Source organism: Diplotaxodon limnothrissa, linkage group LG7 (genome assembly GCF_057381915.1).
Source record: "Diplotaxodon limnothrissa isolate DT_005_m linkage group LG7, D_limnothrissa_male_GT1.1, whole genome shotgun sequence".
Classification (NCBI taxonomy): Eukaryota; Metazoa; Chordata; class Actinopteri; order Cichliformes; family Cichlidae; genus Diplotaxodon; species Diplotaxodon limnothrissa.
The window spans coordinates 41063737-41082951 of NC_140602.1; the positions used below are offsets into that span (position 1 = coordinate 41063737).

The 19215-nt window shown below is 39.2% G+C and overlaps 1 protein-coding gene across 1 annotated transcript in view; it reads right to left on the reverse strand.

The window, feature by feature from the left end:
- The window catches only part of tnksa (tankyrase, TRF1-interacting ankyrin-related ADP-ribose polymerase a), a 107073-nt gene that overhangs the window by 30140 nt on the left and 57718 nt on the right, over positions 1–19215 (reverse strand). Inside the window, exons 7-14 of the mRNA XM_085359702.1 lie at positions 10841–10935; positions 9788–9854; positions 9340–9526; positions 6974–7095; positions 6788–6879; positions 5606–5684; positions 4530–4701; positions 2412–2491 (exon numbers count right to left, since the gene is read on the reverse strand). Coding sequence (XP_085215828.1) covers positions 2412–2491; positions 4530–4701; positions 5606–5684; positions 6788–6879; positions 6974–7095; positions 9340–9526; positions 9788–9854; positions 10841–10935 — 894 coding nt within the window. The remainder of the gene's footprint in view (positions 1–2411; positions 2492–4529; positions 4702–5605; positions 5685–6787; positions 6880–6973; positions 7096–9339; positions 9527–9787; positions 9855–10840; positions 10936–19215) is intronic.

Genomic DNA, 19215 nt, shown 5'->3' on the forward strand with positions numbered 1-19215 from the left:
ACATGGCTTTTCTCAGACTCCTCATTAGCGCCAAACCATAATGGAGCAATTAAAAATATTTTTGCTCCCTCAGAGCAAATAATCCCTCCATGATCAGTGTCATTAAACACACTGAAGCTGCTAAATCAATGTCCTTCCATATCAGCTATTTCCATTTTTCTTATTAAGGCAGTATTGATTGTTAGGAGAAGAACGGGTCACTGGCTTTTCCTCATTTAAGCCTTAAAAAATGAGCTGTTTTCAACTGTTAGACCATTGGGTTTGGAATTCATTTGGACATAAATATTTTAAGGATTTATTACTTTATCAAACACAGATGTAATATACAGTATCCAGTGTTACTGGCATGCAGCTTATCATGATGACCTTCACCCAAATGATCACAATGGCTAAAGTAAATGTAATCACTCAGTCAAACTAAAGTAAAAAAGGTAGGTAGGCACTAGGGCTGGGCCATATTATACCGTTCACGGTAATACCGGTATAATGTTAGGCAACGATAGGAAAATGAAATATCGCGATAGAATATGAGTAAAACGCGCATGCGCAGTGCCTTTGTTTTCATACGCACATGGCCGATTGTTGAGTGAAACAGATGAACCAGAATTGGTTTGTAAAAATGGTGCAACTTCAGTGATGTGGAACTGGTTTGGTGTTTGTCCGTCAGATACACGACAAAGCACATTTTTTTGCAGAACATGCAAGCGGCCGTCGTTATTGTCGTATTTGTCGGACTAAGATGCTCTTAAATCTGGGAGTAATCTGGGTCCTAAACTCCGTAAACTTCAGGTCAAACGAACACTGCAGCATCACTAAGAGTTAAAAACTGTCTAAATTCTTTCATCTTTAATAAAACGATCAGCATTGCTGCTTTACCAGGTGTAACTATGAAGTTTAACTTCCAGGCATCCATGAAAACAAAATGTATTACATTTAACGGAGTTAGAAGCTAGCAGGAAGCTAGCGGAAGTTAGCTTGCTAGTTTCGCTAGTTACCTAAACATGATATTGCATGTTCTGACTGAGAGATTTCTGAAAAAAATCAAACGTACAGCTCTGCTATCACTTCCAACATAAATGAAGACAGGAAACTAAACAGCAGTGACGTTTGTAGGGTTACTGAAGTTGGGCTAGCTGGTATATAATTATGTGCTACGTGATCGCTAGCAACACAGCTATGTTAGCATAACATAAACAGTGAAGCTGGAGGACAAACACTAACACTTTTCCACTTATAAAAGTTAACGTTAAGGTTCCTCATGGTTAGAGACAAATGCAATCGCATGGCAGGATGCTGTAAAAGGACCAAACTTCAGTCAGGAGAACAACTGAGATAATCCATCCACAATACGAGGTTAGTCATTAATATACTGCAACAACATGGGAATAGAGCAGCTGCCAGAGAATTCAACATTAATGAATCAATGGTACAGAAGTGGAGGAAGCAAGAAGAATGAGTTTAATAAAGTTTGATTTATCTGACTGCTTTGTTTCGCTTAATGTGCCTTATAATCCCGTGCACCTTATGGTCCGAAAAATACGTACTGCACACTGCAGTTTAATGTTGCAAAGCACCTCTTTTTAACTTCAGTGGATATTATACGTGGTTATGCTCAGGATATGTCAGCCCATTTCTACTGGAAATGCCTTTTGGTTAAACTTTCAGCAAGGAATTTGCATTTGCACTGTTACATTTTATAAAGCTTTAATGTACATAAAAACCAGCTTCTTGTTTAAGTGAAAATAAATGATAGGTTGTCTTTTTGCACTAGTAATGTTGTGGAGTTGTATTTTGTCTCGCATCAATTATATCGTCAGTTATATCGTTATCGCAAATTTTCAAATATATATCGTGATAAATATTTTTGGCCATATCGCCCTGCTCTAGTAGGCACAGTATGAAGATAGGTGGACAAGTAGGTTGATTGATCCTTGCATTTGCCATATTTACACTGACCAGAGGCTATATATAAAAGCAAAGCTGCAGCGTACCTATGTCATTTGACAGTCAAATTGCCACCCTGCAGCAACTATGTCAGTATTTGTGGAGAGTTTCTAGGTGCTCAGACTGTGAATGAATAGGAAGACGGCAACAGATCTGTTATTTATCACTTAATCACCATATTATTACAGAGTGCCAACTTGACCCCATTTAATCCCAGACTGATGGCAGACTGACTCCACATCCATTTTTTCACAATTCACAATTCTGATGTACTGATGTTGTTTGGAAGATGGCAGCCGACTGCAAACGGTCACAGTCCTGGTCCTCATCTTCGAAGCAACCATCTCAAGCACGATTGCAGTCACAATAACTTTGGTCATGCTACAGTCTCCAGCATCTTCCTGTGATTGCAGCATAACACCCCACAGGCAACAATGTCAAATTGTCATTTTCAAAGTGTCATCTACCTTGACAGTGTCCAGGTCACCGGCTTTAGCAGCTTCGAGAAGTCTGTAGTCTACATCCGAGTTTCTCACTGGGACATTCTCTACAGCAGCAAACACAGAAGAATCATGAAGACAGCAAAAACAGCCTTCACATGCTTTGGAAGAACATTAATGAAAGGCTGACTGTAACACAACAACATAAAGCTGGCGTTATCCTGCCGTTATTCACTTCATCCTACGTACGCACGTCAATTTACGGCCATGTTTAATGGAAGACATTGTGCACTTTAGGACGGCCGTTTCGAGAAGCTTCCAGGTGACATTTGTAAGACTTATTTTTGTTGTTTTGCTTGTTCTTTGATAATTGCAATGCAGTGCAAACCAACAGGAAACAAAAGTAACATATTAGGCCTTTATGAGAGTGTGTGTCTACTGGTTGCTGCAGATAAACCGACTGTGGTGACACAGCTGCTACAATTAAGGCAGCTACAGATGCCGTATTCAATTCACTCGCTGTCATTTAAAAGACAAATCAGTAGTTATGCATAGGGCTAGAGGATGAGATACAACATAAATCTAGATTTCCAGAGTTGCCTCAGAAGCAACTAAACACACAATATTTTCTATGAGATAACCGTGTGCTGTGAATCTTCATTGGTCGTGCAGTCATTGTCAGTTTAAAGAAAAGCTTTAGACCATTTTTTGTCCCAATTTCCTCCACTCGGTGAAATCAGAAGCTTTACATTCTTCGAATTTCTGCTTTTTTTGCTTTGTCCTTGCTTTCATTTCATTTAAAATGTGTAAGCTCGACCTGTAATTGAAACAGGCCTGTGAAGCCAAGTTTGAATGTTACAATTACAGATTAGAATTGACAATTTTTGCTTTTTATCTGCTGCAGAGATGACTGTAAGATTATTATTCCATTATTCCATCTTAAATCACTGCAGGTGTTCTCCTTTCACTTATGGTCCAAAATGTGGAGGTATAAAATTATATATAGCTTCATATATCAAAAAAAATTTCCAGACATTTATTAATTATTATTATTACTTAAAACGAAAAAACTGGAAAATATACTAAATATGTTAGCTAGCCAATATGCAGACTTTTTTCTGTTTTTTTTGTTGTTTTTAAATGTATCAGCCTGAAATTACAGATATTGATTCAAATTTATGACGGAAAAGTCCAGTGAAAATTTCAGGCTTTTATCGTAATTTGACTTACTTATGTTAAAATACTGCCTCATATTCCAATATGCGAGAAAAGGCCTGAAGGTATGTGGACAGGCCTTTTTGATACACATTTCAAAGCAATCATAATATGTCCAGAGTTTGGACCGTAGTATATTTTATGGAAAATAAGTAGAGCAGAAAAATTTCTAAAGATTTGATGACGAATCAGAGACGTTCAGCAGTGCAAGCCCCACTTTCAGGTAGGCTAATTCACCCCAAACCGGGTCTTTACAAAGGTTCTTAGTGCCTGTGGAAAATTCCTGCTTTAAGGGGACTCGAGTACTTATGTAATAACTGATGGATTTCGTGTCCAGCTTAATATAAAGAATGTGGAGCTGTACAGACCAATAAGTGGTTTGGTCTAGTTTTATTTGTGGGCTTTAATTCTTTCCCCGATGAAGACGACATCTGACAACTTCTTCTGTATCCATAAAGATGAGCTTTGGTAGTTCAGAATACATCAATAAAGATGTGCTTTGACGAATATTGGAATATTTTTCAGTTTTCCCAAATGTAGCTGCACAAGCAGAGCCCATCCTCACTAAATCCTGATGCAGTCATTTTGTTCTATAAGCAAGCCTGAAATATGAATGAAACCACTGAGTTCAGAAAAGAGCTTCAAGGGTTAGGCCCCCATTAAAAACTGATTTCCTTTAACCTGGAAACCCTGGAGTTAGATACCGTGATGCCAAGTTTCTTCCAGATCTGAGCAGGTGAGTTGGCTCACTCTGCGTTAAAATCTGCGCCTTCAGTCTGAAAATATCAATATTGGCCTTCACAAAAACAATTCCAGTTAATCCCACTATTTGCAACTGGTGCATAGCAACCAAAACACATCACCTACGCTTCTACACGCACAGCCACCCACCCACTCAGCAGCCCCCACAGAAACAAACAGGTGGCCTACCGTTGAGTATTTGCTGAACAGCTTCGTTTCCCATTTGAGCAGCGGTGAAGCCCTGCAGCGACACCAGCGAGGCGTCTGCCCCGTATCCTAGCAACAGCCTACAGGTCTGAAGGTGGCCTGCCAACGCCGCACGATGCAATGCCGTCTGACCCAGTGTGTCCAGGGCATTCACCTGCAAGAACAAAGACCTCAGAATAATGATTCAGAAAGGACGTCTGCAGTTACAGTCATTCAAAAAAATATCTGAATCTGTAATTTTATGACTCTCCTATTACTGATGAAGTGCTTACTAATAATAATGTTCCAAATAAGGTCAGCTCGTTTCCAAATGAGACACTAATAAACAACTGTACGTTAACCTCATCTCACAAAAGGTCCAGAAAAATATACAAAAACAAGACTTTTTTTGGTTTAATTATTGAAATATGTAAACAAATATGATAATGTTGACACAATTATGTGACAAGCCTCAGCACAACTGAATAACAAAACATGCCACAACAACCTTGGATCTTATTTGTGGGATTCAGGGTGAAATAATAAAGGGTGCAATATTATTCTGTGCATTGCAACAGAGTCAGTTGTATGAAAATGAGAAACTATTCATAGATAAAAATGTTTTTGAGCAATACAGCAAATCAAGGTGCATCATCACACTGATGCACACAAATATACCATTGAGCGCCTTGATTGTAGAGCATTCTCACAGTGACGCAACCACAAGTGCTGCTTAAAATCCAGTTCTTTCTCCAAACTGAATTCACAATGTATGACTGCTGAATAAAAATGCCATCTTTAGAAAAATACCATTGTTTTGAGGGTCTCACACCAGAATGTTCAGTTTGCAGAAACATTTACCCAAAACTTTGGGCAGTAACACAGTAAAATGCTTCTTTTTAGAATTTTTTTTTTGTGGTGATTAGTGTGAAAAACAGCATTTTCAGCCACCAAACATTAGAAACTCACCGATCCTTTCTAACATTACCGGTGAACAACCACGAAATTAAAGCACTTTGAAATTGGATGATTCTTTTTGATACACTCTCTATACATGGAGGAAGAGGAGTAAGACATACCTTTGCCCCATGTTTCTGTAGCACCTCCATGATGTCATTATGCGCCCGCTCAGCTGCCACGTGAAGAGGAGTCATGAAACTACAGAGGGGAGGGAAGAGCATTAGGAAATAAATATAACTGCTCAACTTTAGATCGTTCAGATTGCTTGTAAAACAGAATGCAGTGCCCAAACGTTCTCAGAATGAGGTTGGATATTATCACGAGTCATCAACCCTGAGATGAAGTCAGCACTGTTTTTGCACTCCATGTACTATAGTACTGCATTTTTTCTGGGTTAAAAAACATAACAGAAATTTACAGAATCACCTATTCAGCAATGCGTTTATTCTAATTTCACTATAAGGTATCTATATGTATGTATTTATATATATATGACACATTCGTATGACATCATTTGTTGCATGGCCCGCTATCATTGTAAATGTAATAGCTTCAGTCCCACTGCTGTAAGGGCAGCTGGACTGGAGAGCCCAACATGTGAAGAGGCCCATTTCTAAGAAATTTCCAAAGAGAAAGCAGTGAATCACCAAGCCCACTGACCAAATCAGTTCTCATTTGTCACTAAGTACATCACTTCAGCTTAGCAGTACTTTATTCTTATACCTCACTTAGAAAGCTATTAAAGTGGATTCCTGTACTCTTCCTGGTTTCTGTCATGCAAATATACTGTTACAAGTGGTCACTGTTACTAAGCATGGTCAGTCAATCACACTTAATCAGGAGCCAGTCTATTTTGAACAGAAAACGTATCATAATCAAAAGGATTATTGAGATCTATGAATCAGGAAAGCCACCTAACCATCTTAGAAAAGTCCAAAAATGAAAATATGGAGCTGGAAATAAACATAATAGGTCACATTTTATGCTTTAAATGCTGGAATTATTCAGGATAGTTTTGTACTGAGCTGAAGCCCGAGGCTGGCAGCAGACTGAGCGTCTGAAGAGCGGACGATTTCTGTCGCCGCTGATTGTCAGGTCGTGTGAACAACGGTGCATTCACCTACTGAAGTGTCTCTGAGCAGTGATGCAACCACTTTGCCTTGCAATGGCAATTCACATCAGCAAAGTGATTTGTGTTGTTCACCTCTAACATAAATCCACTGCTGGAGTCACCTTGACAAACATATAATGCTCTCACTTTATGTTTATGAGCTGTGCATGCAGCGGAAAACAACACTCACTCTTTATTCTTCTCGTTGACGTTGGCACCTTTCCTCAGCAGCAGCTCGGTCACCTGCTTCCTTTTGGGGTGAGGCGACGCTACTGCACAATGCTAACAAACGCACATAAAGCACACATGGACACGTCATCTCAACACGTCTGCACCAATATAAGAGCCAGTGTTTTAAAATGCATCCAAATCTTACCAGGGCAGTTTCGTGTGTGTGTGGGTGTTTAAAGTTGATGATCTCCAATGCCAGGGTCTTCTTAGCCTTGGCCATGTCAGCTTCTCGAGCAGCTTGAAGCAGCGAGTGGCCCTTAAACTCATCTGAAGACACACGCACAGAAAATGTCAAATTTTTTAGAAAGAAAGCAGCTTCAGTTGTCATTGTGAGGTTTCCTACGAAACAAAAGGCTGCAAATGATGTAGCTTGCCACCCAAAAACTGAATTATGAAGTTCTCAGCCACTGTTACAATATATTATTCTACTTGCAATGACCCTGCAGCATAACAATACTTCAGAAAGATAATTTCATTTTTTTCCCCAACCAGAGAGCTAATGACATATGATGCAACAGTCTCTGTGGTGGAGTTGGAGCGGAAAAAAGCGATTATTCCCCCGAGGTCTGGAAATTACAAACAACAAACTATTTTGCTTCAGAAGCATTTCAGGCTGAATAAAAGGAGCCCGTCCTATCTACGGACCGAGCCAACAGCATTCATGCATTTCTAATCAGACGTTGAGATAAATGGCGCAATCTTCAAGGGCACGTGGTTAAGAAAGAAAAAAAATTAAAGACGTAAAGTACAGCTGATGGAAGAGAAACAGTAGCGAGTTATGACATTTTTGTTCTGCAAAACCCAAACGAATTTTTCATAGTTGCTGGTCAGAAATACACAGAAATAATTTATTCAGAGAAAGAAGAAAAACACGAGATGAACTACACGTTTGCTCTTTGTATATGTAACCATATCTATAAACTGCTAAGAAAAGATGGACAGAGCCACTGGTTTGTCTCATTTTGAAACCATTTTTAGCAGTGTGTTTGTTGCCATCCTGTTTTATTTTCCTTTTCTGCTGTTTTCTGGACCCTGAGGCAAGGTGCAGGCATACAAATATCAATAATTAGTACCAAATAAAGCGTAACACACATTATTTGTCAGCTTAAATTAAAACAAAAGCTCCAAAAGGCACGGACACCGTAAGTATAACTGGGAAGCTCCGTAACTTATGGGAAGCTTAGCAGATAGTAAGTTGAACACTTAAGTGCCATAAACTGAAGTTCCTGGATTGGTTCACTTTAAAGTAGCTTCAAAAGCAAGGCGATCCAAGTAGATTTGCCCAACTTGAGCACATTAATGTTTTTATAGTAAGTTTTCCCCTTCATATCAACTGTACTTTGTAAGCTACTAACCAACTGGCTTAAAAAAATATATCTGGAGCTGGCAACATCAGATCTGTCCAGGAAGTCTTTGTTTTTATATTTTTATATTCCTGTGATGAGTCTGCAGCAAACGCCCAACTGAGATGCGTTTTCGACAACATAGAATCATCAAAAACGAACCGTCATCCCGCAGTTGTGAAAACATTTCTGATGGCTTATGATTCGCGTGGCATTTGATTTTTGTTTTGATCTGCTTCATTACAGAGATGAGGCAACAAGTGCAGCGAAAGAAAAAGAGAGCTGACCCACTAATTAACTCGAGTTGCAGAGGGCTTTCTGGCAAAAACAAAGGATTATCCAACCTTTTTACTCTGTGGTGGCTGCGTCCTGAAAGTACGATGAAAATTAACTTAATTATGGTGTAGTCTCTAATTAATTAATACATCACGGATCTCTAGTCAAATATTAGTTGCAGTGTAATGCGAACCGAACTAATATTACAAAGAAAACAGCTAATTTCATAAAGGACACGAGTATATAAGCAGATTATTTACATATTATAATATAGTGAATAAACCAAAATAAAAAAAAGAAACTAATTTAAAATCAGTAAGCTTGTTTGTGGAAATTTAAAGTAAAGAGTTCATGTTAAAACACAAATTGTGTAGTCCAGGTTCAAGGCATTTTTTTATAATGAAAAATAAATTTTAAAGTCAGGGATTGGATTAATGCACCCTGAAAACATGAATAAACACAATAAAATGTTTTATATAGCCGAGGAAATCTGTAATAATTCGAACCGTGGATGACTTTAGGGATGGGAATCGAGTCCAATTGCCATCCCTAGCTGACTTTCATGTTTTTTTAATCTGTGGCTTTTCCACTAGTCAAGTCCACATGAAGAAACAGGTGAATATGAGGCTCTTTCAAGAAATAATTCTACATCAGACTGCTGGCTATCAAAATAATCATATCAATCTCTCTGTTGTACTAATAATCCCTTTGTAATCCCCTGTCAAAAAAAAAGAAAAGAAAAAAAAGATTGAGACTCCCATGTTCAAAATAATTTCAAATCAGCTGTTCCAAACATAGCCCGTGTAAATATGCCCTTTCTAAAACAAACAGACTCATTTAGCCGTGCTGTACTCTGCAGCTGCACTTTATGTAAATTAAGAGCCACACTCACATGTAAGTCTCTCCTTCAGCTCGGGAGTGGGTGCCATGTCCACAGAGCTTTTGCTGTGGCAGTTGAGCAGGGTCGGGTCAGCCCCGTGGCTCAGCAGCAGAGAGCACACCTCCACTCGGTTTTTAGACGCCGCTTCATGTAGAGGGGTGAACTGCCACAGATCCATGGCGTTCACACAGGCTCCGTGCTGGCGAAGGAAAAAAATAGCGGAAGAAAAAAAAAAAAAAAAAAAGTACAGAGGAGATTACTGACAGCAGTTTTATCATTATTGATTCTGGATTGCTCAAAAGGGAATGATGCCATCGGCTCTGGCGCATGTGTACAATGAATGTGTCACGTTTTTAATGAACTAACAAAGCAGGTCTTAGGAGGTCATTTATAGCTTCTTATTATGAATTATGTCCACCAACCCAGTATATTCAGAAACAGGATGTATGTGTGTTTGTACCTTTAGCAGCAGCTCAGTAACTTCATAGTGTCCATAAGAGCAGGCGTTATGAAGCGGCACCAGACCCCTGGAAAAAAAACAAAAAACCCAGAAGACTTCTCATTACAAACAAACATCAGTGTTAACAATTCTAAATACACACAAAATGTGTGCTGAGTCCAACAATGTGACACTTACACTAACATGCTGATGTTCAGTAAAAATACCATTTACCACATTTGATATCTTGGTCACATTGGCACGGTGACATCCTGCTAATCAGTGTTACACATCGAGTGCCTCAGATGTCAACATCATAGCGGCACTACATAAAAGGTTGAGGGTGTCTCACAGCTTTCTCACACAGAGCCCACGGTAGCAGACGTGCTCTCGCTACTGGATAATAAGTTTGGTTTTGTGGAAAGTGCAGCAGGCAATGACACTCATTCATCTACTTTGCTTAGACTGTTTGAACTGAGGACCATTTAAAGTCCAGTCCAGCTCTACTGCACATGTGCATTCTCGTGTCCACCTCGATCAGGTGAGATCTGAGTACCTTCAGGATTGGAGTCTATAAGGGGAAAAAACGTAAATGACATTTGACAACCTCCCCCGCACCCCTAGTGACAAGTTTTGACATCTCAGTTTACATCAATAAGTCGTGGTTTGACAGCTATTCGAATGGTTTCCAGGTTTTTTGTGTGGCTGCATAAGCAGAGACCACCCTCACTAACTTTTTATGCACGTCCAGTCATTTTGGTCTATAAGCAGGCCTGAAATATGACAGAAACTGCAGAAAAGAGCTTCAAGGGCTTCTGCAGAATGCAGTGCATCATACTCTGTGCACGCCAACAACAGAATGTGTATATATCCCCACCTAAATCTTATGATCCAATGAGATGGATTAAGGAGTCTCATCCTACTGGCTATAGCAAAATCTCATAATTATGTCTCATAAATAGCAGTGTAGTTATGATGTGTTACCATTAAGATGTTTAGTTTTTAAGAAAATCCTGAATTCAAGTGCCTTTTCCCCCCCACTTACACTCCCCTTGTCGTTTTCTCTGTACATACCCTTTGTCCTTGGCGTGAACATCTGCTCCATGCTGTAGTAACAACTGAACTATCCTCACCCTGTTGTATCCTGCTGCCAGGTGCAGCGGAGTGGACTAAAAAGGCAGACCCACAGAAACAGAGAGAGAGAGAAAGAAGGACAAATAAAAGCAAGAAGAGAGAACGAGGAGTCAAAGAGTGGGAGGGGAAAAAAAGACAGACAGAAAAATAAATGTTAGCCCACATGTTCGCTCCGCAGTGTGACAGCCTATCATCAAGACTTCATAACCATCATTCCTGTTTATGTATGTGTGGGTATGTTTTCACTGAGCATCTTACAGTCTTAAGGTAAGGCTTCACAAGAAGAAATGGGCTGTAGCAGTCTGCCTATAATTTCCTCCATAACACTGATGAAAAGCTGCAGTTCTGAATGCATTAAGATCTGACTGAGATGAGATGGCTTTAGCTCTTCGTGCAGCACTACAGTCTTCCTGAAAGCTCGAGTGAAACGCAGACTGGTGCCGAAATGTTGCGGCAGCAAGAATGTTCCCATTATTCAGTCAAATTGAACTTGTTACAGGGAAAAAAGTAATAGAAAACCTGCCTCTAAGTCATGATATAAAAGCCATTTCGCAGAACTGGATGTGCTACAGAGCAAAGTGTGAATGGACGTTGGATTAAAGCTACTAGATGCAGTAGGCTGATATAAAAATGACATATATATACACACACATAGATATATACATACACATACATACATACACCTATATATATATAATATATATATTTATTTAAAAAAAAAACTTTTTTAGAGCAAACACTGAGATCACAAGAAATGTGTTAAATCTTGAGCAGCTCTACAAGCTTAATGTCCAAGTTTAACAAAGTCCCTTTCACACATGGTACCTGACTTCCAAATCCTTTGGATGCTTTGTGGTCATTTTCTTTATAGACAGGAATAAATCAAAATTCTTCAAAGCTGAATACTGATGTTTTCTTTAAAACCAACATACACCTTGCTACTAGAAAAGGTATATTATTCATGGGTCACAAGGTCAGTAAACTCAAAACAACATATTTTCCACTTTTACCTCCAGTAGAATCTAGAAATCAATCCAATGCTCTCACAAATCTGCTCTGCTATTAATCAGGCTGTGTCAATACCATACTCTCAGTTTCGCAGTCAGTTTGTAACATGGCACATTATCATGCTGGAAGCAGCCACCAGAATATAAGTACACTGTGATCTTAAAGAGCTGGTCAGCAACAATACTCTGGTAGGCGGTGGTGTTTAAATGATGCTCAGTTCGTACCAAGGGGCCCAACGTGTGCCAAGAAAATATACCTCCATATCATTACACCACCACCAGCCTGGACTGTAGATACAAGGCAGGCTGACTCCATGCTTTCATGTTGTTTACACCAAATTCTAACTCTACCATCTTAATGTGACAGCAGAAGCTGAGACTCATGAGACCAAGCAATGTTTTTCCAGTTCTCTATTGTCCAAATTTGGTGGGCCTGTGCAAATTGCAGCCTAGTTTACTGTTCTTAACTTACAGGACTGGCACACAGTGTGGTCTTCTGCTGCTGTAATCCATCTACCTAAAGGTTCTATATGCTGTGCATTTAACAAAACCTCTTCTGCATACTTTGGTTATAACAAGCAGCTTTATTGTTATTGTTGCAGTCCTGCCACTTTCCTCTGACACTTTGCGAAACAGGCTGAAAGAATAAATAGATAATCTTGAAGGGATGCAGTTCTGATTGGGTAAAATTGGTTCATGATTACCATCCCACGTTTATGTCTTTTTTTCCCATCTGTGTTTCTGATGAACAATGCTTGGTATCTTATTTTAGCATGGCAGATGACTCAGATTACAGTTACACTTGAAAGCCTTGGGCACCACTGCAATAGTGAGGTATTGGGGGAAACACAACACTTACACACATTGTTAAATTGTTAAAAAATGATCACCATAGTTGTTTAAATTATAGCAGAATGGAGTCAGCAGGAGGGCTTCAAAGCACAATTAAAATTCTGATATTTTATTATCAAGTCTAAAATTACTTGGAAACCAATATTTCTTTTTTTTAAATTAATCTAATAAATGTAGGTTTGGATTTTTTTTAAATAATAAAAACCTTCATTTAGAAACTGCATTTTGTGTTTACTTGTGTTATCTTTGACTAGTTAGTTTGATGATATGAAACTTTTAAACATTCCAAAAAATTAAAAATCAAGAAGCAGACAAACACTTTTTCACACCATTGTACAAGTGTTCCCAATTGTGAGTGAGGCCAAACAGCTTTGCCTATATAATTTACTCCTTAACCAACTAATCTTTGCAGTGTCACTGGAACAAATTCTCTGCTCTCACTGAAGTCTGTTTAGAGTAAAATCTATGGATTATCCAGATTAGCCCAAACACAGTTTTTGGAAAAAGTTTGGCATTTCTTGGAATAAAACACTTATCACAGATTCTTCCATTGTATGATATACATCTCAAAAATGCTGCTATGCATGGTAAGAGGAACACCATCCTCCCACTACAACTAGAATGATTTGTTTGAAGCAATCCATAAAGTGCATTTGGAAACTGTAATAGGCAATCTGAACATTAGAGTGGCTGGCGGTTCATCATGTGGTATTTTACTCAAAGAATGAACAACTCTATATGGAAATTGTATAAATGTAAGCTGACAATGTGAATAAAGAAAATGTCAAAATGACTATAAGATAGCCTCATGTGGTCAACAGGCCTTCAACTCTCTTCTCAAGCCTGCTCACTTATGCATGTGGCAAACATATTACAGACAAGGTAGAAAGGCAGCACACAATCCTGAGAGCTGATGGCATGGAAGAGAGGTGCAATCTTCCCTGAATTACTGGCGACCTTTCTCAAGAAAGTAGGCACTCTGTCCTGAGACCCCATAGAACCTTTTGAAATACACTTCACTTCCATGGGGGATTTAGACTGGAGGTAAGTAAAAAGGTGCCACCAGCAGCCTTGTTTTTCCACATCTGTTGTTCACAAAGGTAAAAGACCAAAAAACAATTAAAAACAATTAAAAATAAATAAATGATTAATAATAAAAATAATAATCATCACTGCCATATGAAGCCACCGGATACTCTGACTGGTAAAATCGAGTTGCTCAGTGCAATCATCCGAAGGGATCAGGTGAGAGTGTGCACGCATATCTTTTCATCATATATTTGATCACACTGATGTAGATGATTCTCCTAGCTAACATTTTAAGCTCTAAAAGTAAAAATGGCAGGTCGTGACTGGGTAAAGGCGAATGGGCTTCACCACGGGCTGTGTTACTGTGGTATGATGGCTGCAAAGTGGCACACTTTATCCAGATTATTTTAATAAAAGCTTTGTCTACATCCAACAAAAATCTTTCAACCTCAAAGGACTGCATCAATCTGAGCTAGGCAAGCAACTTACCAGCAGTTTTTGAGATGTCAACTGCTAACACTGCAGATAAAACAACAAAAAGGAAAACAAGACTAATGCTAGTACTAACTAAAACTAATGTTTTGCTGTTATAAAAGCCCATTAAGAAGTAAATCACAGGCCACTTAGAGAGAAGAGGCTCTTTAAAAAGTCAAACTACTACATTATTTCAAAAGACTGTGATGAAACCCTTTGCAACATCTTAAATACAAAAAAAAGTTCGAAGTTTCTTCCAGCTTTTATAGCTGGTGTTTTCCACAAACTAAACAACAGCAACAAAAGAATGTTTCCTATGTCCCCCTCATAGGAAACTCATCTCAATTTCAGAGGACATACTGAAAAATAGATCATCTCTGGTGAGCTCAACAGCTCACTCAGGAGTTCAGCTGAGGAGCAGCAGCAGCGAGGCAGAAAGGCAGAGTCGGGTGGACAGATGGTACACTCGTATTTACAGGATGTGACAGCGGCATTTGAAAGGAGCAGGACATGGTACACAGTTAGTCATCAGCCTCAGTTTAAATGCAGTGAGTGCATTTGTGTGTGTGTGCGCGCTTGTTTTTGCAAATTACATAGAATAGAAATAAACTGATGAAAAAAAAAAGGAAATATGTAAGCCTTAATCAGGTCCTCAGTAAATCTTAAACCGTTAGCTACTAGTGAGTCATCAGTTAGACACACATACACACACGTGCATGTACTGTTGCATCACCGTGATGTTGTTGCCAGGGTCGGACTGGGTAGTTTAAGCTCCACCTCTTCAATCTGTCAACCCTGTGTAAGGAATGTGCACATGCATGTGTGTGTGAGTGAGGCACGCATAAAAACCATCACTGGCTCAGTTGATCTCATATTGGATTCCCAGCATAGAAGTCTTAAAAAAAGAGAGTGAGAGGGGGGGAAAAAAACAAAAAACCTAGCTCCGGTTGAAATCTCTATCCTCAGAGCAGCCACAAGCCAATAGTGCTAATAATCATTTTTTCATCCACTGACCCATCCTTCATTCAGTGTCATCCAAGTACTCTCCACTGCAGCCCAGTTTTTCCCTCTAATGCTCTGAATTCAGAGAGCAAACATGTTTTCATTTCTTCTTGCCAGGCATCATCGACGGCAAAAGAGATGACATGTGGGTTTTTGTTTTTTAAATGAATGCTCTTCAAAACGGAGGAACAGCAGCGCAACAGCAGTACTGCGAGCAAAAATAAAGGTTTTTAAATGAGACTGTGTTTAGGGAAGCACAAAAATTCTGCTGGTGCAAATACTGCGAGCAAAGAGGAGGACAGATTAAGGTGTTTACACACTTGCCTGTAATGTTTATGCACCAGAATACGTACGCATTTATGATGCAGAGAAATGTGAGTCTCATGTGTATGTATGCCACATATTTTTAGAGGATTATTAGCTACTTTGATTTGGCATATGAGCGATGCTACACATTAGTGCCGGAACATCTGATATACCGCCTGTGATTTTCTTGCGTGAATATAGCTTAAATGCTAGCTGAAGCTTTTCAATGGGGGGTTCAACATGTAATAGTGTTTGCTGCCAGGAGTGCTGTGCTGCATAATGAGAGGGGACCTGTATTAACTTTCTACTCCCAGTTCAATCATATGATGAAAAAGTGAAGGCAAAAGAACACGAATGCCATGCTGGGTATAGTAGTATTTTGAAAGTTATTTTTCCAGACGAATAACTGGTGCCACCAAGTTTGGACCTTCTTGCAACCGTCTTGTGATGACAAGAAGAAGAAAAAGAAAGAAGAAAAAACACATTCTGCTGCCATCCTGCAGCAAGTTCATCACAACTTGTAGAGGCATTTCCTTTTCAAATCTGGTTGGAATCTGAATGTAAGTAGTCAATATGAATTTATGTTTAATGTAAATTTCTGTGTATTTTGATGGCAACAAAAGATGCGATATACGTACCTAACAGGTGACTGTCAGGGAGATATATACACATATACATACATACATATATATACACATACACATACATATATATATATATATATACACATACATATATATATACATACATAGAGATATAGATATATATAGATATAGAGATATATATATCTCTATCTCTATATCTCTATATATCTCTATATATATCTATATCTCTATCTCTATATCTCTATCTCTATATATATATATATATATATATATATATATATATATATATATATATATATATATATATATATATATATATATATATATATAAATAAACTTACAATAATAATACTTATACCTCAATATAAAATCCCATGTGCAGTACTACACATGGTAATTTCATGTGTAATCCAAAGTGACTGCTGCCATCTGTTACACCTTTTGACTTTGACTCTATTGACAGTCACTTTCTTTTCAAAAGCTACTCAATAAACCTTGTAAATAATTATAAACATAGTTGTTTTTGTTGCCGGGCCATTAATTCCAAGTTTTTCTCCTCCTTTGAGAATCAACAAAACGACCCACTATACTTTATTTCAAGAGAGGCATTATGACGGTGAATAATAATGATGCTGGGGAAAAAAGAAATGCGAAAACAGAATACACTGTTGTGTTTTAATCATCTAAAAGCTTTTCCATGAGGTGGACAGGAGTATGGAGTGGAGGAGGGGAGGAAGATGAAGGAGGGGAAAATATGGGTGGAAAATGAAGGAAGAAGGAAGCGAGGAGAGATGTGGAGGACACGTTCAAGCTGAACAAACAAACTAAAGTAAAATAAGATAAATAAACAGTAATCTCTTTTTATAACTCCACTTGGTACCATTCTCTTTTTCCAGTTTAAATTTTGCCATTTACTAGACACACCATCTGAAAGGTAACCCCCAAGTGCACAATAAACTAATAGATTTTGCTTATTCGGTCAGCTAGGAGCCAACATTGATCTCAAAAAACTGTGCGGACAAAAAAGTCAAACTATGAAACACATTAATGCAACACACGAGCTTAAAAACACACGGCATGTGGAATTTGCTGCTGTGTTAGTTCCTTCTTTGTTTCCATTTTTCCCTAACCCTCTCCTACATCCGCCTCCCTTTTCCTCTTCTCTTTAGTAGCCTGTCAAGCTGTTCCCATGACAACAGTGACTGCTGGCTGTCAGCAGTTGCCATAGCAATGAGACATGATCTATTGGGGAGGGTAAATGGCCACATTTGGACCATTTTGTTTGGCGTTGTTTAAGTGTGTGTGTGCAGCTCTGATGTTATTCATCAACTTTGCCCTGGAGGTTCAAGACATGCTGCACTCCCCACCTATCGAATAACGCTGCCACAACTCTTTCTCCTAACAGCCCTGAAGTGCATCAGGTCAGGATCCTCTCGGAGGGCAGTGCACAAAGAAAACTGATTTTTTTTTTTTTTTTTTTAAATTTTTGCTACATCAACACAATTTTTGCCACCAACTGTGCTGCATGCCTGGCTGTGACTTCATCCACTTCCCCAAAATAGGAACATGACTTCCACTTCCTTGCTGCAGCCCTGGAAGTATTCCAGTACTACCCGAGGAGGGGACTTTAATTAAGGCAGCTGAATTTAATTAAGGCAATGTTTTCGCTTTTTATGAGCAGACTTGTATGATGTTATGATTCCGTCTCGTATAAACAATCAGCAGGTTGGAAAAAAAAAGAAAAGAATCCTGCAGAGTTGACAGACATATTCATGTACCTGTTACGTTGTACAGTAAAATCCTGACAATGGCATGCATGGCTGATATTTATAGTTACATACAGGGAGTGCAGAATTATTAGGCAAATGAGTATTTTGTCCACATCATCCTCTTCATGCATGTTGTCTTACTCCAAGCTGTATAGGCTCGAAAGCCTACTACCAATTAAGCATATTAGGTGATGTGCATCTCTGTAATGAGAAGGGGTGTGGTCTAATGACATCAACACCCTATATCAGGTGTGCATAATTATTAGGCAACGTCCTTTCCTTTGGCAAAATGGGTCAAAAGAAGGACTTGACAGGCTCAGAAAAGTCAAAAATAGTGAGATATCTTGCAGAGGGATGCAGCAGTCTCAAAATTGCAAAGCTTCTGAAGCGTGATCATCGAACAATCAAGCGTTTCATTCAAAATAGTCAACAGGGTCGCAAGAAGCGTGTGGAAAAACCAAGGTGCAAAATAACTGCCCATGAACTGAGAAAAGTCAAGCGTGCAGCTGCCAAGATGCCACTTGCCACCAGTTTGGCCATATTTCAGAGCTGCAACATCACTGGAGTGCCCAAAAGCACAAGGTGTGCAATACTCAGAGACATGGCCAAGGTAAGAAAGGCTGAAAGACGACCACCACTGAACAAGACACACAAGCTGAAACGTCAAGACTGGGCCAAGAAATATCTCAAGACTGGTTTTTCTAAGGTTTTATGGACTGATGAAATGAGAGTGAGTCTTGATGGGCCACATGGATGGGCCCGTGGCTGGATTGGTAAAGGGCAGAGAGCTCCAGTCCCACTCAGACGCCAGCAAGGTGGAGGTGGAGTACTGGTTTGGGCTGGTATCATCAAAGATGAGCTTGTGGGGCCTTTTCGGGTTGAGGATGGAGTCAAGCTCAACTCCCAGTCCTACTGCCAGTTTCTGGAAGACACCTTCTTCAAGCAGTAGTACAGGAAGAAGTCTGCATCCTTCAAGAAAAACATGATTTTCATGCAGGACAATGCTCCATCACACGCGTCCAAGTACTCCACAGCGTGGCTGGTAAGAAAGGGTATAAAAGAAGAAAAACTAATGACATGGCCTCCTTGTTCACCTGATCTGAACCCCATTGAGAACCTGTGGTCCATCATCAAATGTGAGATTTACAAACAGTACACCTCTCTGAACAGTGTCTGGGAGGCTGTGGTTCCTGCTGCACGCAATGTTGATGGTGAACAGATCAAAACACTGACAGAATCCATGGATGGCAGGCTTTTGAGTGTCCTTGCAA